This window comes from Phialemonium atrogriseum (genome assembly GCF_030411735.1).
Source record: "Phialemonium atrogriseum strain 8032-3 unplaced genomic scaffold QBC33scaffold_11, whole genome shotgun sequence".
NCBI classification, from domain to species: domain Eukaryota; kingdom Fungi; phylum Ascomycota; class Sordariomycetes; order Cephalothecales; family Cephalothecaceae; genus Phialemonium; species Phialemonium atrogriseum.
The window spans coordinates 725,963-747,323 of NW_026848148.1; the positions used below are offsets into that span (position 1 = coordinate 725,963).

At 55.0% G+C, this 21,361-nt stretch overlaps 6 protein-coding genes across 6 annotated transcripts; 5 read left to right on the top strand and 1 right to left on the bottom strand.

The window, feature by feature from the left end:
* The first annotated feature begins 46 nt into the window (after nt 1–46).
* QBC33DRAFT_60734 (Zinc/iron permease) lies at nt 47–2,111 on the top strand. The gene is made up of 6 exons (XM_060432340.1): nt 47–458; nt 526–552; nt 606–721; nt 794–1,701; nt 1,765–1,892; nt 1,953–2,111. The coding sequence occupies exons 1-6, from the start codon at nt 338–340 to the stop codon at nt 1,985–1,987; spliced, it is 1,335 nt and encodes a 444-aa protein (XP_060284060.1). The 5' UTR covers nt 47–337; the 3' UTR covers nt 1,988–2,111.
* Nucleotides 2,112–2,935, top strand: QBC33DRAFT_60730 (uncharacterized protein). The gene has a single exon (XM_060432338.1). It carries the CDS (start codon nt 2,235–2,237, stop codon nt 2,835–2,837), a length of 603 nt encoding a protein of 200 aa, XP_060284061.1. The 5' UTR covers nt 2,112–2,234; the 3' UTR covers nt 2,838–2,935.
* Nucleotides 2,936–5,601: 2,666 nt separating this feature from the next.
* Nucleotides 5,602–6,870, top strand: QBC33DRAFT_60759 (glycoside hydrolase). The gene is made up of 2 exons (XM_060432341.1): nt 5,602–5,855; nt 5,923–6,870. Exons 1-2 carry the CDS (start codon nt 5,804–5,806, stop codon nt 6,555–6,557), a joined length of 687 nt encoding a protein of 228 aa, XP_060284062.1. The 5' UTR covers nt 5,602–5,803; the 3' UTR covers nt 6,558–6,870.
* Nucleotides 6,871–7,407: 537 nt separating this feature from the next.
* QBC33DRAFT_619329 (uncharacterized protein) lies at nt 7,408–10,901 on the bottom strand (the record flags this gene model as incomplete). The annotated part of the gene is made up of 11 exons (XM_060432732.1): nt 7,408–8,205; nt 8,424–8,564; nt 8,644–8,684; nt 8,737–8,950; nt 9,089–9,463; nt 9,507–9,592; nt 9,739–10,105; nt 10,163–10,202; nt 10,269–10,367; nt 10,399–10,430; nt 10,689–10,901. The coding sequence occupies 11 exons, from the start codon at nt 10,899–10,901 to the stop codon at nt 7,408–7,410; spliced, it is 2,406 nt and encodes an 801-aa protein (XP_060284063.1).
* Nucleotides 10,902–13,270: 2,369 nt separating this feature from the next.
* QBC33DRAFT_578062 (peroxisomal 3-ketoacyl-CoA thiolase 2) lies at nt 13,271–17,809 on the top strand (the record flags this gene model as incomplete). Its single annotated transcript, XM_060431029.1, has 3 exons — nt 13,271–15,000; nt 16,450–17,657; nt 17,769–17,809. 3 exons carry the CDS (start codon nt 13,271–13,273, stop codon nt 17,807–17,809), a joined length of 2,979 nt encoding a protein of 992 aa, XP_060284064.1.
* A 2,339-nt stretch (nt 17,810–20,148) lies between these two features.
* QBC33DRAFT_60811 (uncharacterized protein) lies at nt 20,149–20,660 on the top strand. The gene has a single exon (XM_060432349.1). It carries the CDS (start codon nt 20,266–20,268, stop codon nt 20,551–20,553), a length of 288 nt encoding a protein of 95 aa, XP_060284065.1. The 5' UTR covers nt 20,149–20,265; the 3' UTR covers nt 20,554–20,660.
* The last annotated feature ends 701 nt before the right edge of the window (nt 20,661–21,361 follow it).

The window sequence follows — 21,361 nt, forward strand, 5'->3', positions numbered from 1 at the left end:
GGCTTCGATATGCATATTAAAGCAGAAAACCCTCTTGTTTCTTGGCCTTGGTCTTTCTTGGCCTTTGATCTTTCTTAGTCGTCTCGTTGCTTGAGTTCCTTTTCCTCGGCGACCCCCTTTTTCTTGTTTCGTTTTCTTTTCTCCTATTTTTGTTTTCTTCTTCTCCCTTTTCCCTTCTTTTCGACGCTTGGGATAGAAGCCCTCTCGTCTGTTCTTGCAAGAAGCTGCGGGACAGCTTCGCTTGTCCCTCCTTCCTCGGTTGCTTCGAGTCTTGAACTACAAGTTTAGCGTGTGTGAGCCTCCAGTCCCCAGGCCGGCCTGGACTCTCTTTTCAACAATGGCGACCGCAACGGCTGGAGAGGCCCCCGTGGCAGACATGGTGATGAACGGGAAGCCTGCGTGTGGTAGTAGCGGGGAGGTCGGCGAATATGATCTCGGCCTCCACGTCCTGGGCCTATGTAAGTCATCTTTTATATACACCCTCATCATCATCGTTCTGGCCTGGTGCTAACTAGCCTTGAATAGTTTTGGTCCTTGCCTTCTCCATCTTCGGTAAGGGGTTAGCATCTTCGCCTCCGATGGCACTGATACTTATTCATTCACAGGAGCTGGCTTCCCTGTGGTAGCCAAGAAGGTCCCTTGGATCAAGATTCCCCCCAAGATCTTCTTCGCCTGCAAGCACTTTGGCACAGGTGTCCTGATCGCAACCGCCTTCGTCCATGTAAGCACGCATTAGCCCGAAAAGCCAGACATGGCTTTTGATTTTCATATTTATACTCACACCCTTGTCCAGCTTTTGCCCACGGCATTTGGCAATCTCCTCAACCCATGTCTCCCTGACTTTTTCACCGAGCAGTACCCACCATTGCCAGGTGTCATCATGATGGGCTCTCTGTTTGTCTTGTTCGTCATCGAGATGTGGCTCAACAGCAAGACTGGAGGTCACTCTCACGGCGGCCCCATGGGCATTGAATCTGGCCCGCACGCGCACGCGCACGCGGCGGACATGATCGTCCCCGAGCGGCCTCCCAGGTACGACACTGGAGTTAACTTCGAGACGGACGACATCAAGCATGAGAAGGACCTCGCCCGAAAGATGTACGAGGAAAACGTGAGGAATCAGCTGGAGAACCCCTTCTCCGACAATTCCGAACTGAATGCCCAATCGGAGATGCCCCCGTGGTTCATCGTCTTCTACGAACAATATGTCCGCCAACGCTTGGAGATGCTGAACATGATCCGGTCCACTCTACCACCAAAACCCGCCCCGCGACAGGTCGAGCCTGAGAGAAGCCAGGCCCTTGTCCACTCAGGTCCTTTTGCCGACTCGCCCTACATCGACACCGAGACTGGCCTGCCCGTTGACCCTCTGATCTATAAGAAATTGTCGCTGAATATCACTCTTCTGGAAGGTGGTATCCTGTTCCACTCCGTCTTCGTCGGCATGACTGTGAGCATCACCATCGACGGCTTCATCATCCTCCTCGTGGCCATCCTGTTCCATCAGATGTTCGAGGGTCTCGGCCTTGGCTCCCGTATCGCCGCCGTCCCGTACGCCAAGGGAAGCATCCGCCCGTGGGTTCTCGTCGTTGCCTTCGGCACCACTGCCCCCATTGGCCAGGCGATCGGTCTCTTCACCAGGAGCACGTATGATCCCAACAGCGCTTTCGGTTTGATTATTGTCGGTGTCTTCAACGCCATGTAAGTTGACCCCCCCTACTTGTCAAAATTGTTGCAGGAAAAGAAGCTGACCCAGCATGCTAGTTCTTCTGGTCTCCTTCTGTACGCCGCCCTTGTGGATCTTCTGGCCGAAGACTTCCTTTCCGACGAAGCAAACCGGGTCATGACCAGGAAAGACAAGACTGTGGCCTTCATGTTTGTCCTAGCTGGAGGTTTGTTGGCATTTTCCCTCCCTTTCCCTCTCAAAATGTTCCATCCTAACCATTGAACAGCTGCTGGCATGTCCATTGTCGGCGCCTTTGCTTAATCACCAAATTGCAACGGCCGCAGGGCATTTTCAATTGGGAGCCACTTCGGGGTTTTCTTCGCCATCTCAACAATCTACACGAGGGACTCCGAAGCCTAGTGCTCCCACCCTTCCAACCCCTTCTCAGGGGGCGCCACACTCCAACTGCAGGGCGAAAAGCACACATGACAAAAGCAGTAGGGAGGTCCACCAACAAACAACCCCCCCGGGAAGCACATTCACTCATTCCTACAAACGCGAAACCCAAATGGGCAATCTTGTCGTCGTCAATTTTACTTGCCCTTTCCTTCGCCAACCCCTCCGTCCCACTCCTCCCCCCAGACAGAAACCAATACTACAGTCATTATCGCCCACATTCTTCTCTCCTATTTGCGAAAAAAGAAAATCAGAACGAGTGTCGCCCCCGCCCCCTTATTTTTGCAGATTTGCGGCACCCCCGGAAACCACCCTCGACGTACCCGCAGAAATGTTGCTCCTGACGTTTTTGGCCATCCGGCACCGGGGCCGCCGAGAAGTTGGGAGGGAGGAAAGAACGGAGACCCACAGACCTCTTACGCAGGGCGGGAACGGAGAGGGCAGGAGTAGAGAAGCCGGTTGGGAGGGAAATCATGTGTCAGTTCGAAAAACGGACATACAAACAGGCTGCCTGCTCTGCAGACAGGACTGTTGGGGGCGACGGCCGTTCACCAAGCCCTACCACAAGAGGAAAGGGGGGAGGGTCTGGGCTGCAGCCGCTTCTCCCTCGGCTGGCGATCAAGGAAAACGGGTCACTCTCTTGGCGGTTATACCATACATAATACACACAGCAAGTCGCGGGTTTGGGCGTGGTTGGGCTCTGTACGATAATTAGGGGGCTCGGCACAACATGACACCAGAATGGACAGACAGATGGAGAATAGACTCCCCATACGCCAGTGCATAGAATCAAGCAAAACAAGCTGGTCACGACTTGCATTACAGCTGTGATTAACACATGGCCGAACAAGGCCTGTTTGACACTCATCTCGTGTCAGTGGCTAGGTCAATCGTCCCAGTAGAAGAGATGGAGAAACCAAAAATCCTTGTTCCTTCCAGGGGCCAAATATAGACCCGGGACCCACTCAAAAGATCTTTAGAAATCCTTAAAGCAGGATTGGCTAGAAGAAAAGAACGAGTGCCGGTACGGGGTCGAACAAGCTTCAATTCGATGCCGGAAGGGGCGAAATCCGTGGAAGCTTGGCGGTGGGAGCTTTGGCTTGGCGTTGTTGGGGGATGGGTTCATTGCGCAGATGCGCCGTTGGTGACACAAACGTCGGGAAATAGGGGACTTTGTTAACCTCTTTTACCTTTTTCGGCGTTCCCGCGTTGAAACGATCGGCGCTGCCGTGGTGTGGTTTTCCATAAAGTCTTCCAGAACGACACAACTTAATGCCCGGCTCCAGGGATCCAGATCCAGGGGAGGGGGGGTGCGGCTGTAAACGGAAGGAAGAGCTGCACGGATACTACTAATGTTGTGGTGGGGGGCCGAAACTTCCGACGTGTGGCTGATCGGTGCTGCACCGGGAATGTCGATCTGATTCAAGCAGCCCCATGTAGGGCGAGAAAAACCCCCGAGGGGACTGAGTGTTGCTTAGATTCCTCGTGCGCGAAACACCTCTTGGCTGTATCAGACTTGATATTTGTCAATAGAAAACTCCACCGACTGACTTGGCAATATTATGCCCTCGGGCCCCAATTTTTCTCCTTCGCCCTTCTCCGTCTCTCTTTTGCCCTTTTCGTATTCCTGTTGGTCCTCTCCGCCGCCGACTCTGTCTACTATGTTAATTCTCAGATGCCGGGGTTCCGTCTCCGTCTTTTTGTCCCCCCATTGAAACGGGAGATCGCGGTTCGAGATGTGGGCAAACTCCCCCTCTTTGGGAGTGGCCTGTTGCTTACACGCCTGGGCAGGTCGTGCCGATGCGAATGAGGCGGTCGGCCGCTCGTCCGTGATGTGCATGCATGGGCGATGGAGTTCCTCTCTGAACCAACATGGGCGACATATAGGTATCGAGCGAGGCTAAAGTTGACTCTTCAGAGGTCGGCATTCCTTGCCCTGCCGGGAGTTGGGATCAATGTCTGGTTCAGTCATGGAGGATCTTCTGGTTGAGAAGCTGGCACCCACGGACGCCAAGAGCCGTGAGAAGTTGCCGTTCCTGAGCAACTGAGCAACGAACGAAAGGACCTGCCAGCAGAAGTCTGAGCGGACTAACCATAAGTCTAATTAGGTCAAAATACGGCACGTAACCTCTCGATCCAGATGTCGAATGAAGATGTCGTACACTTTTTCCAAGTCGCCGTTTCGAGTCTCCAGGTTTGCAACCTGGGTTGACTCTAATAAGCCAATTGAAAACGAAAGCTTGATGTATTCAAGAACTGGGCACAGTTCAGTTCTGCTTATAAAATATGTGTCTCCAAGTGAACGGCTTCAAAATGCTAACCAGTGCAACTCTTGGCTCGGTAGGGAAGCATAGGAGTTCTGGTACAGGTTTGTATGTCGTGATTACCGACCCCAAAGGGAGGTGTTGAGCAAGTGAGTTCTTGTCACTTCTTCACATACGTCCCCTCACGTTCATCCTACGATGCGAAGCAACTAGATCGTCTAGATTTCTTGGATATCTCGATGATTATGTCAAGATAGACTTTGGGAGCTGAGGTTTTCCGTTGTCGGCGCTCCACAGAAGGATGCCCTCTTCCTCGCCCTATATGGGCGGTAACGGAATCTCAAATCTTGGGCTGGTTCCTTACAATTGTTCTAACTATACGTTAATCAGGATATGAACGGCAGGGGAAACCATGGTGGCCTAAAATAACCCACCATGGGTGGATAGTGGCAAGTGAAGCCGAAATGGGTGTAAGGAACGATATGAGCAATTAGTGATTACCTGGGTTGATCTTGCGGCGAGGTGATCTAGGAGTGAACAGCAAAATGAATGCCTCCATGTTAGGCCTCCCGGTTTCCAGGTCGCTTCCCACACTGGACTCTATCTTATCACAAAACCCGGCGCGGCGCCAAGCGCTTCCGCAGCTGCCCCCTCCGAGGTTCCGTTGCAGACACAATTGACTGAAATGAGGCATCGCATTCGCACACCATTTACAGTCGCGACGCAATATACTCGGCCCGCCCTAACATGGCGAATAACCAACTAAATGCAGACCACCGGCCTGGTCATCCGACTAGCCTGGCCGACCTCCTCCCAAGCTGCGTTACTACTACTACCCACCGCTTCAGCCGGCAGTCAGTTGGATGTTCCCCTTCTCGGCCGCGCAACACTTCACGGATCGGGTAACGATATGCACTGCAAAAGCCCCATGGCTAGCATTGACAAGCTTTGATGGTTCCTCTGTTAGCCTGGTGTTGAGGCGCATCATCTACAATGCCCAATCTTCCATGACACTCTCGTCGACGCAAGAGACGATGCCGGGGTAACCGTACTCATCCCTGCACCCCAGGTTTTTTTCGAGTCGCTTACTCCCTTTCCAAAATATCAGGTGCGGATTTGTCCTTAATTTTCATTTCAACCATAGTGGTTCATATATCGGCTTCTTCCCAATGGCCACTGCATATTTAACCGGGGGCAAGCGTACGGCCGACCCCAATTCACGATGCCTCATTTCTAGAAGCGGATGAGCAAGTTCTTCACATATCAGGAATAATTGCATAGCACAAGTATGGGCGAGGGAATGAGCTATAATATATATAAGAGCACGGCGGCTCCTCGAGGTCTTGGCAAACAACACCGACTCTCGACTTCATCCCCTGACAACATAACTTGGAGATAGCCAGACACGACAGCCGCCATGTATCTCCTCGCGACCCTCGTCGCGGCCGCAACGGCCGTGAACGCCCACTGTGAGTGATGTCTGTCTGACACGAAAGGAAAAGCAAGGTCACATTTGGCTGACAAGCGTATCCCCAGATACCTTCCCAGCGCTGGTACTGGGCAGCGCAAAACAGGGCGACTGGGTAAACGTCCGGCAGACAACCCACTGGCAAAACAACGGCTTCGTAGGCGACGTCACCTCGGCGGGGTTCCGGTGCGACCAGCTCTCCGCCGCGGGGGCGACGACGATCAACGTGGCGGCCGGGTCGACGGTCGGGTTCGCGGTCAACCCCAGCATCTACCACCCGGGCCCCGTGCAGATGTACCTCGCCAAGGTGCCCGAAGGCAAGACGGCGGCCGACTGGGACGGAAGCGGCGAGGTGTGGTTCAAGATCTACGAGGAGCAGCCCACATTCGGGTCGTCGCAGCTCACCTGGCCGAGCAACGGCGAGTCAAAGGCCACCGTCACCCTGCCCAAGTGCATCGCCAGCGGCGAGTACCTGATAAGGGTCGAGCACATCGGCCTGCATGTCGCCCAGAGCGCCGGCGGCGCGCAGTTCTACATCTCGTGCGGCCAGATCAACGTCACCGGCGGCGGCACCGAAGAGGGGAGCCCAAAGGTCGCGTTCCCCGGCGCTTACTCCGCCACTGACCCGGGCATCCTCATTAATATCAACTACCCCATCCCGACGTCGTATACGAACCCCGGACCGAAGGTGTTCAAGTGCTAGGTGGGAGAGACGAAATGCTTGGAGGATAAGGGGCGTGGAAGCATGGATTGGTGTGCGAGGATCTTCTGCATGACTCGTCGGCGGAACCAACAGCATAGAGCTGTCTGCACTTCACAGTCGTTATCATAACCGCCCCAGGTCACGGCTCCGGGGGCTTCTAGTGATTTGATAATTTGATCGCTGCGACCATACATAGCCCGTGGAATCTCCGAACCGTTGTGGTGATACCCCTCGAAAGATGGGGTTTTCAAAGTGACATTCGACATAGTGACTCGTATAAGATTAGGGATATGCGGTTAGATGTGAAATCAACTTCCGCCCACGACGTAATTATAGTGCTGCCTCGGAGACTCAGGCAACAGCACCGGCCCCCGTACGCCTTGATATCTCTTCCACTTGCCTACGCCTTGGCCAACCCGGCAGGCCGGCCCAGGAGGCCAAATTTCGAGCATCTCGACTCTTGTTCCGTCCTCCCTGGCTGTGGGCTCGTCTCCGTGTTTGCTGCCTATGGCTCCACCAGACCGAGAAGGTCTCGGAAATGGCGTCCCACTTATATCCGTACAGAAATGCAAACCCCATTGTAAGAGCTGTCACTGGGATGGCGACCATCCAGAAGAAGGTCTGGTCCAGGGTCTTATTCCGTCGTGATGAGTTCCCTTTCGGCCTCGTAAAGGCTCAACCTGGATTTGCTCGTCACTCGGAACGAGTCTGGGCATAGGACCCGGCCATAGTCGGAGAGCACGCCCCACTGCGCCCTACCTAGAGTGGTCAGCGATTGAAGCTCATCCTGTATCATGTGAAGTTGTCGATAATGGCGTCGTTGGGGATTCTTCGTCGACTGCATGGCCACCTAGCGGAGCTTCCGCCTCGTGATGCCCACGGCATCCGTCTCCTTACCGTCGACGAGGCCGCTGAGATTGCTGAGGACCATCGCGACGGGGAACTCGGACCCGATAGCCTCGAGATTGAGGCATCCCGCCCGACTCGTCGTCGATCCCAGAAGTACCAGGTCTTTCCTCGCATGCCTCAGGAGCGATGTCGCTTTGGCTATGGTCGATAGATTCCTGATCTGTGTGGCGGTCGCCGTGCCCCACGAGTATGAACTGCTGGCACCGTACCCGCTCTGCGACCCTTGGGGGTAGAGACGAGATTTTCGGGTCGCTCTCGCATCATGGCTATTAGTCGCGCCATGGGAGGCGGAGCTCGCCGTCCGTTGCTCGGATCGGAGAGCGCCGCCGACCCAGGTACGGGACACTCTGCCCGCCAGGACGAGATTTGAAATTAGGAGCTCCTCGAAAGCGCGGACCACGCTGCTCGGTAGAAAAGGTAGCGTGGCACTCGGGACGCCGCCATGGTCACTCGACGGAACCATGGCACCCCTTCCCAGACGGATGGACAGATGCAGCTCCCGGGCGCTCTTGCGGAACCTCTCCAGATGGCTGACAAAGTGCTGGACCATAACGATGTATTCGTTGAGAGTCTCGCGGTTGGCATGGGAGAGCCGAAGATGCTCGGACTCGCTTGCTTGAAGCCAGACGGTGCAGGGGTCATCGATGGCTTGAGCTGTCGGTGTGCAGATATTGGCCTCTACGTGTTTCTCGTGCAGGTGCTGGAGAGCCAGCTCGAGGCTGTCGTACTGGTCCTGGTCCTGGCAAATCTTGCAGAGCAATTGTGTGTGTTTTGGGGCTCGTTGCTCTGCAGTAGCAGACTTCGTTTTCGTCTTATCTCTTCATCTCGTACGTATTATCACGGCCGGGGCCTCCATGGGAACCTTTGATAGCATCTCAATCGTCTAGGTGGTGCCTTGGTCAGCGGTGGTTGTCCACGTTCTAAGAGCGGGCATGCTGTACGGTAGGGGGAACTCACTGTCATCATTTTGTCCACTGAGCCCCAGTACTTCTTCCAACAGCGGTGAACAACCTCGAGCTCCTTGGGGATAAACATGCCTGTTATGTCTCTGGATAGGCAGACGAGCTTGCGCACAGCCTCGTCCATTCGCATGTCGAGCTGGGACCCAGCCGGTGTGTCACTAGCCTCCGCCGTCTCATCGTCGGTCCACAATACACGGAGCCATTCCATGCCTTACTGGCGCCCCTTCCAACATCTGAATTTGCAAGCTGATCTTGGCTTGGCTGTGCCAGCAGGCGGGGATGTCGATGCTCAAGCTCCCGCAAGGTACACTCGAAACCGGCGAGGTAAAGGACTCGATGCCTCCTTCGAGTGATGGACTTTTCGACCTGGCTCAGCAAGCGATAGACTCTGACGGATGAATTCGGGTAACCCTCTTCGTAGCGGCTTGTTGACGACTGCCGAATGACATTCCACGTGAAAAACGGAGAAACCGTATCCATTATGGGGGCTGGATCGTCTTTGAAAGCAACGCATTTGCCTTCCTTGTCCCAAGATTCAGCAGAACTTGGAACATTATTTGAAGAAACTTCTGTCGTTTTAGGCGTATTGCTGCTGCTTCTGCTGCTATTGCGGCCGCCCTTAAACCCGCTGGGAGCACTGGTTCCCGTCCCGGTACCTACATTGCCGCCCTCGCTGTCGTCGGAAGATGTCTCAATGAGACATTTCTTTGGGTCAATGAAGTTTAAGGGATCATTGATGATTTTGTTCTTCAAGATACCCTTTGGCTCAATAAGCGACCTTCGGCTGCTCCGCCGTGTTCGGCGACTGGAAGGGCTGTCGTAATCATCTGAAGGGGAGTCGTCGATCATCCCACGGACGAGGGTCAGTTGGAGGGTATCCAAATCTTCGCGTTCCATGAGCGTGATCCACCGTTCAGGTGTCAACCGATCGAGCTCGCCGTTAAGCAGGGTGAAGTTGGAGGAGCTCGCCCCTTCTTCCAATGACACATGGCACCGAGTAACGCTCAAAACATGTTTCATGAAATCCTGCCAGCTCTGTTAAACACGGTAAGGCTGTTTGGTCCTGATTCGAGCTCACATTGTACGGAATAGGTGGCCTGATAACGAGATAAAAGTGGCCGAACTCCTCGTCGACAATCCTCACGGTCAACGGTTGTCGACTTTCTCCAGACGACTATATCAACGACGAGATTCTTGCCACGGAGGTCCGGCATAGATATATCTCCACACGTAATTATGATATCTTAGAGACGTGTTAGTCAAAGACTCCAACTGCTGCAACTGTGGAGTAGGCATGACCATGAACCTACCTGGCTCCAAGAGGAGGCACCACAGCTGAGTGACGTAGAATTGCTCGTCGTCCCGGAACTCCCTGGCCAAGGGGGAGTACGCATCAGATGCGTCGATGTCGTTGTGACGGGGGAGGTCGCCGTGGAAATACGGAAGGAGATGCAGTGCGATGTGCGCTGGTGTCCGCGACCGGCGTCGCAGCAAGAAAGGCACGCTGAGGAATGTGACGGAATCTTCATTCCATGTTCCCCGGGAATCTCGGTTATCGTACCGCACGACGTATCCTCGATTTGAGGCCCCCTCAGAGCGATTGTGGCTGTTCCGCAATAGGTTCAGCGCTACCGACTTCATCGTGTCTGAGGCGTATGGGCAGTACAGAACGAGATCCTGTCCGACATGCCTTAGTTAACGGGGTTGTGAACACAGTTCTTCCCATGTACTGACCTCAAGCGTCCGCAGGTTTCGCTCTGTCTGCTGCAAGTGGCTATTTAAGAATCCGTCGTTAACCCGCTGCTGCGTGCTAAGACTCTGGTTTGGATGGTTGACTTACAGCCACCGCATTTGGACGTTCTTTGAGATTTCGGCACGAGCCGTGCAAACCAGCGTGACCAAGCTCTCCCCAGTCTCGTCTGCGTAGTTCTCTGCAGCACTGATGGTCAGGCACTCAGTTTTAGACCCACGGCCGGGCCCGGGGTTGCGAGGGATCGCCCCACTGGACAGGAGTCGGTGACCCGCGTGAGAGCATCACAGACAAGCGTTCTGCGGCATTTGTCACGCTGACTGGGGTAAAGTAATGGTTTTGATGCCGGCGCCTTCGTTGGCCCTGTTACTGCCATCTCGATGATACCAATGAAGAGAACGGAATGCTGGGGCGATAAGTGCTCCTATGGTGGCGGGAGCTTGGCGTTGTGGGCGCCGTCGAGGCAGAGCCCCCATCTTCGCTTGAAATTGAGGAGCCCTCCGATTTTACGGCATCCAAATCGTTATCCTTGGTGCCGTATTCAGAATCAGAGCCATCGTCGTCCTCGATGACCACTGCTTTTGGGGGCCCGAGTTTGATCTCATCTCTTTGCCAGTGAGCATCTCGTGCAGGTTCTAGCGTGGTTGGTGTGCTTTCCCGGGAGGTCTCTGCAGGAATCTTCACTACCTCCTCTCGGAAGGTGACGGTTGTGTTCCTCGACATCTTTGGTTTGGGGGTTTGGATCTGTCTCCTCTGCAAAGCAATACTTTTGCAGGGACGGCTCGTTATGCGTCTTTTCTTTGCTCCATACCTATAGTATGTTGGGAAGGGCGAATCCGGATAGAATGCGCGCTCATTTATCAGCGCTCGACTCACCGCCAGCCTTGCGTTCGACTCAACCCCCACTCCCACCCCCTGTAGCTCGTGCGCCTTGGGCTGAGCTGCACAAGGCATTTTGCACCTTCCGCAGAGAAGCCGCCCAGGCAGAACCTGATTGGATAAGTCACTCGCTTAGCGCCGATACTGCCTCCTCGTCTGCCGAGAGAATAGGTACTTGAACAGTCGGAAGCAAAGTCCCGCATTGGCAAGAACAGTACATGACACTACCTACCTAGATACCTAGACTGGGGAGTGCAGGACACTCTGGTAACGTAACAGAGCTGAACTACCGTGCGAGGCTAGCTGCCACATTTATCTCTAGAAGGCCATATATTGATGACGCCGTTGTGCTTGACAAAGCCGTGCTCAGTCAACCTCAGCCTTGGCCCTGAATTTTGTAGCCGGTCCAGGCTAGAGGAGACTCGCAAGGTCAATGTCAGCAAAGTCTGCCGCTCAAGAAGTAGAACATCGCAGGCTTCCCTCCAGACTCCACCTCCGCAATACTGCACTTACCATATATGCAAGTTTTCTTCACCATACACGCCGCTTTTCGGGATGTTAAAAGATAGATATTGACAAGAAAACACAGATGGGATTTTGTTTTTATATAGCCCTTTCCCTATTTGAGACCAAGGGTGCTAAAAGGAAACGAAAAAAAGAAAGGCCTAGGCGGCTCGAACAAAAGAGTTCGGACTCGGTGTCGAGTGTCCTAATCTCTTTGTCGCCGAGCCGGTTGTTGATTTTTGTCGGTTTCAGTTTGTCGCTCATTACCACTCCACAGTTTGACCTGAACAACATGGCCATGTTGCCGCCTGCTGTGGTCCTTGACGATTAGTTTCTAACCCGCATATATATGTCTATTTCAAATCGCCCTCACGTGCACATGGCTACACGCCCACCGCCAACGCCCACGCCCTCGCCCTCGCCCGCCTACATGCCCATCCATATACTGCCGGATTCCATTATGCCTACACACGCACATTCTCCCATACCTCTAAACGCCAGCAAACTGCAATACATCGACTCGCACACGCACCCACACGCCCACACTGCCACGCCAGCGACACCATTTGTCATGGACAACGATACCCTCTCCCCTATACGCATCTCATACTGGACTGTCCTCTGGATTGGGCCATTAAGCCTCATAGATTGGGATGTTTCAGTAAATAGATGTATTTCGTGATGTAGCATTACCGCCGTGACGGCATCCGTCTCGGATGAGGCCATCTCCGGACGCCAGCCATACCTGGTGATACCAAACCCATCCGACGCCACTGCACAAGCTGTCGAGATTGGACTGACAGCGCGTTAATTATAACTGTCAAACCTACCTGTCTCTCGCATTTCCAAATAGCATCGCCTTGACGCCCAACATGAACTTTGGACTTTGGCAACGCCCTTAGTACCGGTCTGGCCACATGTCCCCCGGTACACCGTCTTCAATCATCGGCCTCCAGATGGCAAAATCAGCCAGCTCAATTATGATGTCCAATATCTATATTAAATCTATCGGTGGATATTTCTGGAATCGCTATTTCGTCATCGGTCTTGTTGATAACTGGGTCTCGACGGCTGGCTCGGAGGGTTCAAGCAACTTACAAAGCTATTGATCTTATGATAGGTATAGGTATCACACTGTAGTTGCTATGAGGATACCGCCTTGGGGGAAGTTGGGACATTTTCTCCTCATTATCGGAGACCTGGATGGATGATGGACGTCTCGATGCTGCCATGTGGGTCGCCAATTGAGGCTCAAACACACAGAGCTTATCTAATAATCTCTTAGGCGGTGATAACCGGCAGTAAACACTACGCTAGCTACGTTTCGGGCTAGCAGCCCGCTGTCCAACCCCTTCCAAATTTCAGCCGTTCATCCACACGGCAACCGGTTGAAACAATCTCCACCAAGCTTCAACAACAATATCCGCAATCGATCCGCCAAGGTCATCGGTATCGTTAGAGCCGCTCCCTCTCTGCTCTCTGTGGCTCCGTCGGTTTTATTCCTTCTGCCTAGCATTGTTATACTTGATCAGTGGCGTCGCGATCATTTGTTCACTGCAGCCACGACGTGCTCGCGTTCCATGTGGACCGTCCACCGTTAGGTCGTCAACATTGCTAGCTGATGGGCTAAACCACCAACATTGACCAAGACGCTCGACACATTCTGCTCGAAACCACGCATCTAACGAAACCTCTACCATTTAAATATCATGTCTTCCGATACGGAGCAATCCGCGCAGCTGGTCGCCGGTGTCGGCAGTCAGAACCAGCCTGCTCTGATTGACGACCCGTCCACCCCGCCAGAGAACGATGCGCTTCCGCCACCCTCTTCGCAGGTGACACTTCCATCTACCGAAATACCTGCGTCACCTATCGACCCTACCCAGTCCTTCAAGACCGAGGTGAACGATGATCGCATCGCCGCAGGTGCTGTCATTCGGTCTTCCCTTACCCCGCCACCCTCCTCCCAAGTCCCGACAAATGGCGGCGCCGCTCTCACCCAACCATTGGCATACCTTAGCTCGCAGAGATCCGGCATCTTCTCTCCGCCTGAGACCGGCCTCAGTACCAGCAATTACAGACGAGACGGTCTTGCCTCGTCCGAATACACTCCCCCATCCCCTCAGCAAGTGGTCGCAGCTTCACCAGATGAACTTCGGGGCCTCCTTCAGGCATGCATTGCGGAACATGCAAAGTTGAAGATGGAAGCTGCCCACCATAAGTTGCAATTCAACCTTCTGAGCCTCCAAGCCGACGAAGATGCCAAGCGAGCAGTCGTTGAACACGAGATGACCCGGCGGGAGGTGGATGCGCTACGAGACGCTGAGCACTCTCGATATGCTCGGCGTGAACTCAGCACCGCATCTGAGTCCGCCCAGGCAAAGTACTTGCAGCTGAGGGTCTGGTACGAGCAAGTCGTCGAGGAGAACGAATCATTGAATAAGCGGCTCAAGCTAGCGAAGAAGGTCATCCACCAGAAAGAAGACGAAGTTGTCAATTTGACCGACGAGAGAGACATGCTCCTCAATCGCATTCGCGAGAACCGCGAACACTTCCACCTGCTTTGCAGCCCTGGAGGCATCTTCCATACGGCCCTGACGCCGAAGACCCAGACTGTGTCGTCGTCGCCCGTTCAACACAGAGCTACTCCGCGACAAACGCCGAGATCGGCACACAGGGATCGAGAACACGGCCAAGAACCGTTTGACGTGCTTCTCAAGGCTGCAACCCAAGAAAACAACAGCGCCCCAACCACGCCGACGGCCAACTACAAACCCGCCGCTCCCCGGAGCCAGTCGAAGCATACCCGCAACGTGCAGTCCATGTCATCGCTCCCAACTACTCCGACACCTCGTTCTCGAGCTGCCACCTCGGGGCTTCTCCCCTCGGTCGATGTTGTGCCACAATCCGAGCCGCCGTATCGCCACAGCCGGTACATACCGGAAACCCCAACGTCGGGGCGACACCACCGCCGGCGAAAGAGCAGGGAAAGCACCATCTCGGCCGAGGACAACGAAGAACTGGCGCGCCAAGCCCTTCACTCCTTTGCTTCCCGCGGGTCTGAACCCTCCCGCAGCTCGCGCCGGCGTCACGCGGCCGAAGAGGCCGAAGAGGAAGTCTTCGAGAGCCAGGCAAGCCAGGCAGCCTCGGAGATGCTTCGACGCGACCCCCGAGAGAGCTTCGAGGTCGCCAGCTCCGTTGATGCATCGCGCGACGGAACCCCGACGCCGGCAGCAGCTGAGAGGAGCGCCAAGTTGCAGGCCAAGCTGTTCGCAGGCCTGAATAAGAGCGGGGCTGCGACCACGGACAAGAGGAAATTCAGCGGCCACGGGGAAACAAGAGACGACGTTGCTAGGCGGGAGGTGCTGACGAGCCCGACCAAGAAGCTGCGCGTCGCCGGCGGATTGCGCGACCCCAACCGGGTCGGGCTTGGTATACAGTACAGCCAGGAGGCATGAGGATATTTCTTGTTTTCTATATGGTGCGGTTGCACGCCGTTTTGACGGACAGGCTAGGGTTGGTTGGTTGGGAACTGGCTCAGCGTGGATTCGGGGAATATTGATTTGGGGCTACCTGTGAGGTCCTTCGAGTCTAACTATATGGCTTGAGGATTGTCATATTTGACCATGGTTTGTTGAAGGGCTGGTCGCTTTGAGGTGTTGCACAGTGGTTCGAAGGCCAGGGTTTCTACGGCGTTGGATTTGACTGCTCGTGTGTCGTGCTGAGCAGTTACTCGCTCATGCCCACTTGATGCAAGGATGATTTCTTTGGTTTGTTTCGGGAAGGCTATGAGCTGGATGGATGGATGAATGAGAGTTGATGACTTAGATACCTAGGTAGCTAAAACCCCAGCTACAGGAACTGCAAGAGATATGACAGCTCTTGACATACGGCTGGAAAATGCATTGATAAGTTGAAATAATCAGTCCTCGGAGGCTATCTATACCCATCACCCCTGTGACTACCGCCTTCGAAGGCTTTCCCCCAAGCGCCTGCCATCTATCGCATCATAACACGGGCTCCCGTCCTCCCTAATCCACGTAAGGATACCTCCTCGTGAGCACCGTTGGTGGCCATGCTACTAACAAATCCGTTGCAGAGCCTAGGGAAATAGAGGCACGGCTTACTAGGCCACTTGCGATTGAAGCAAGAACGAACCGGCTCACTCCGCAGCCTCTTGAGTGCAATCGGCTGATTCCGGCCCCACACATTGGATGCTGGCGTTGGTTCGGATACGGGGCTCGGGTAGCTCCACACACAACAGCAACCCCGACATCGATTGATTATTGAGGACCAGTTCTGTTGCTCGTGAGAAACTCCTCTTACTGTAGGTTGCTCAATTTTGAAGAAGAATATCTGCTGTCATGTTTTCTGTGTCTGGTCTGCATCCCCGTTCTGATGAGGACCTGCTTGACGGTGCGGAGAATCGCCGTGGAGAGATTCCAGGCTCCTCGTTGCCTGGGTTTAAGATCTCCCGCCATTCCGAGCAGAAGCCGAATGCCTGGGACCCTGCCAATATTCCCCACTTGGGGCCGGCAACTGCACCTCGACCATTTCCTTAGCCGGCGTGGACCGCGCTGGGTAAGTTTAAGTCCGATCTCGTCCTCTTACCTCTCGAATATCTTCCTCTCCTTCGTTTGTGTTCTCTCCTTAGTTTCCTCTCCTCTTTTCTTGAGTTGTCCATTGCTCAATTGCTGAAGTCAGTCAAGCGATTGACCTTGCCCAACCCGCACGTAGTCCCCTGGCTTGAATAATATCTCGGTAGCTCGACTCGGCAGTTTCGACAAGAACAAGGGACACCTCCCCCAAGCTCCTCGACTACCCCCCCTATCGATCGTACCATACCACACTCTCGAACAGCTTCCACGATGGCCTCCGCGGTCCCCAGAGGCCTCAAGGCCGTCCTCACCAAGGCCCCAACCGACACAGTCATCGTCTCCTCCCTGCGCACCCCCATCTGCCGATCGTACCGCGGCCAGCTCAAGGACGCCTACCCGGAGGAGCTCCTCTCGGTAGTCCTGCGGGCGACGCTCGAGGCGAACCCGTCCCTCCCACCCGGCGCCGTCGAAGACGTGGCCGTGGGCGTGGTCCTCTCGGAGCTGGGCGGGTCCAAGGCGGCGCGCATGGCGCTCAACCACGCCGGGTTCCCGAACCAGACGAGCCTGTACACGGTCAACCGGGCGTGCGCGTCCAGCCTGCAGAGCGTGGCGCTGGTGTCTGCGCAGATCCGCGCGGGCGCCATCGACTGCGGCATCGGCGCGGGCATGGAGAGCATGACGCGCAACTACGGCTCCAGGGCGATACCCGTCGACGCGTGGCCGGCGCTGCGGAGCCCCGACACGGCGGCCAAGGACGTCCGCGACTGCGTCATGCCCATGGGCCTGACGAGCGAGAACGTGGCGAGGCGCTACGGCGTCGGCAGGAGGGAGCAGGACGAGCTGGCCGTCGAGAGCCACGCGCGGGCGGCGCGGGCGCGGGAGCAGGGGCGGTTCGCCGACGAGATCGTGCCGGTCAACACGCGGTTCCAGGAGGTCGACAGGGAGGGGAACAAGGTGGGCGAGGAGCGCGCCGTGACGGTCACGCAGGACGACGGGATCCGCGCCAACGCCAGCCTCGAGGGGCTCGCCAAGCTCAAGCCCGCGTTCGCGGCCGACGGGGCCAGCACGGCGGGGAACTCGAGCCAGGTCAGCGACGGCGCGGCGGCGACGCTGCTGATGCGCCGCAGCACGGCCGTCGGGCTCGGGCTCGCCGACTCCATCATGGGCAAGTTCGTCGCCGCCACGACGGTCGGCTGCGCGCCCGACGAGATGGGCATCGGCCCCGCGCTGGCGATCCCGAAGCTGCTGGCGGGTCTCGGCCTCGCCAAGGAGGACGTCCAGAGATGGGAGCTCAACGAGGCGTTTGCGAGCCAGACCATCTACTGCCTGCGCGAGCTGGGCCTCGTCGAGGCGTGGGAGCAGGGCAAGGTCAACCCCGACGGCGGGGCTATCGCGCTGGGCCACCCGCTCGGCGCCACGGGGGCGCGTATGGTCAGCACGCTCATGCACGGCTTGAAGCGGGATGGTGGTGAGGTCGGCGTCGTGAGCATGTGTGTCGGTGAGTTTCCCCCCTTTTACCTCCTGCTCTCCTTGCTCCATCTTGCGCGGAGCCCTCGCGTTTGGGGTGGCCACCGGGTGTTGGGTGAATGTTAAACTGATTTCATCATAGGAACTGGAATGGGAATGGCTGGGCTGTTCGTAAGGGAATAGTTCGAGGCTCTAACGAAGCCCACCGTCCAAGAACGAGGTGGCGCTCCTCAGAGAGTATTTAGAGTGGGCTAATTGAGAATAAGCTGCCTAATGTGCCCCCCGATTGGATAACGTAGTGGATGGATGCGCAGAGAGTTGTCGCCCCTCATTCCAAAGCAGGGGACACTCCGCCTCGATGGGACAGAGTCCCTTACAGAATGTGTATATAACCTAGATGTCCAAGGGAAAATACCCGAGTTTCTTTGTTTAAGGTTGCTGGCCACCCCAATTGGCCCCCCTGAACAAAGTGCATGCCTGCTTGCCGCCGAGGGGCTACTTGGGTCGACTACCTCGAGCAAATCTCTGCTCATCTATTACCAGCAACGCTTAATGGTGGGGTCGAGGCAGCGAGAGGGGTCACTAATATTAACATCATTAATATTAACATCAGGGGGCACTCGTTCAAGCACGGTAGCATGGGGATAGTCTTGCTTGTGCGCGCGCTGCAAGTTGAGTATATTTCGAAATGAAGGACTATGAGCTCATTCTCGCTCCCACAACCGACCCCTCGCCGTCCGAATGCCCCAAACTCCCCCGATCACGACGGCGACGACCCTAAAGACTCCTATCGAGAAGGGAAATTCGATGTTGTTGAGAGGAACGGTTTAGTGTCCGCACGAGGAGCAGGAGCCTGGAAGTGCCACGGTTAGCATCGATGTCAAGATAAATAAAAGCAGTGTCAAATGCCGACGGCATATCATGGAACTTACAGCCAGAGCCGCAGTTGCAGCTAGAGGCACCGGAGCAGCCACAGTCGCCCTTCATATTGATGACTTGGGGTGGGTTGGTTGGTTGGTGGGTTGGTTGTTGGGATGTTTTGTTGCGTGAGGCTTGGGTTCTTTCGATAGTATGTATTATCGGTGTCGATCGGGGAAGGAAGAGAAGGTGTAGGAACGGGTTGAGCCAAGCTTATATAGACGTGCAGCTTGCTGTCCGGGCTCGGCATCTGGACAAGCCAAGGGTTCAGCTCGCCCCGGCAAACGCGGTCTTTGTGCGTTGCTCTCGACCATTGATTCCAGATCGCCACCGGTTCTGCATCACTAGTGGTAGACAAATGCTGCATCCACTGCAGCCTATGCTGACTGCAGTTAGCCGAACAGACTAACAGAGCTTCCGGTTCCGGGTTCGCGGTCCAGCCGAGCATCCCAAGCACCAACCTCATGACCACGATCGTCCGCCAAGTTCCATTGCTTTCTTCTTCCCCCGTGGCAAATGAGCGGCCACGCGCTTTCCCCACGATTTCCCCCCCCCCCCTTGCATCGCGGGATTCCGCAGCCGTTACGTTTCTATTAGTCGACCAAGGCAGCCTCGCGGGATGGACTTGTAATTGTCCTGTAGAGGCCTAGCTTAGTGGCGCGAAACCAGGCCAAAGTTGGTGGTGAGAACACGAGCTGGCATTGTCTAATTCGTCCATTGCACAGTCAATGAATCCAATTACAAATGCTGATGACTTGTCCATATTCATGTGGTTATGTCTACTGTGGTGGATATTCTACAAACCCTTCGACCCTCGTCGAGCCTCATCATTATCTCTTGACCTTAAATTTGGTAGGCAAGGCAATGATTTCTACCTTAGCAGCTATCGCCAATTCTGATGCTAAGACTGTAATTCTCGCCTCTAATGTTTCTTTTTTCATTCTTCTTGATCTCTGTCTGCTTTCTCTCTCTTCTCTCACGTGTGTAGTCGGGGATGTGTCTCCTAAAGCGGATGCTCCAACCTCACGGATACGGCATGCCAATATGCACTCAAATGCGCGCACCGGCATTTGACTCGACTTCTAAGTGGACAATGCACTCTCCCTCCACGCCAACACACATCGTACAGGTACAATTGGTCGACTCCAGCCCCTGTTGGCTCTCATCTATTGGCCATACCGCCACGACTGTTGCCACGCCGCCACGCCGCCATGCGCTCCTCGATGCCGGTTCACACTGCAATTTCGCGGGGTGTCCCGCGAATTTCTTGGCACCCCGTGGTTCCGAATCTGGCCTTCTGGGCGAACGTCGTGGGGTGATTAATATCTGTAGGTCTCGTTCTAAACGCTCCATTCTAGGCCCCCTGTTTCAATCCGAGTTCCAGCACAGCTGGATGGCCAAATTTCAGCATATTTTCGAACCACTCTCCCGGCTCCGATACTCGCCCGACGCGATTCTCGAGGTTGGCACGCGGGAGGAGCTATGACATCGTATGTTGGGAGCCGAACTGGCAGGGGCTGAAACCGACTTGAAATCGACCTCCTCGATATCGGATGACTCTTCTGCAAAACATTTACTTCTTTTTCACTTTTTCACAAAGTATGGCCGCATTTAAGGCGCGAGCTCTCTGCTAACCTGTCCCACTAGAACAATGACCCCATAAACCCCTCCCATCGATTTCTTCCCCCTTTCCAGCAGAAACAGTGCCTTCAAATATCGCAATGTCCACCCAAACCCATTACCAGAGCAACCGGTCCAAGGCGAATTCCCGAGGCAGAACTGCCGCTCCCCGACCGCCAGCCGAGACTGCCACGCAGGTCCCGAACCGCGACGGCGCCCGCGGACAGATGGTCCAGACCTTCGGCATCGTCATGATGGCCAGCCCATTCAACCCGCTGCCCTTCCCGCTGCAGCTGCCCCTCGGTGCCACCCTGCTCGTCAACTCGGAGGGGAACGGGGCCGCTACTCGGAGGGGGCCGAGCTCCACGTCGAGTGCAGGCCGGCGCTAGTTAGAGGCTCCGGGTTTGCAACCTGCTGAGCTACGGAATCAATGGAGCGGGGCCGCTGACGTCTGCGGCCTGGTCGGGAAGGAAAGACCAAGACCGGAAGGAAAGAACAAGGGGGTTCGTCGGCGAGTACCGACAACAATATCGAAGTCTCGGCTCCTACGGCGATCTTGTTGAAGTCTTGCACTGGCTCTTGAGAACAAAAACCCCGACCCAAATGAGATTCGACCGGAGCCTACGGCTTAGAGACAGACACTTGTGGAAAGACTTTGGACCTAATTCGATAGGAGAAGGAAGTCCTTGTGCGGGGAGTGGACAACTGCTTCATTTAAAGCGGCACCATCTTCCCACTCAATTATTAACACGTTCTCAAATGTTCAGACCTAGATGGCAACAGGGATAGCAAGTTACGTTTGAGTGGTACTCTAGATCTCGTGGTTGGTTGGCTCTACCATTACTCTGGACCATGAATAATCTATGTAGCATCCTCGTCAATCTTGAGTCTTCTAGTGTCATACCACGATGTTGATATTATGAGCCACCAAATATACGATGCATGCCTGTCAGACCTTGGTTTACTGACGTTAGTGGTTTATTTTGTATTCTTGTCAACCACTGCAAGGGCCCCCAGAGCTTTGCTGTCCGTCATGGATCTCCGGTCTAACTCATTGCAGTCTTCAGAAGTCTCATTCACATCTACAAATAGTAGCTCCATCAACGTACTTGCCACTGTAACAAACTGTGGAAATCGGGTAAGACCCTAAGACCCTTCTGCACTTGCCCGATATGGCAAAGCGATGGACCATCACCC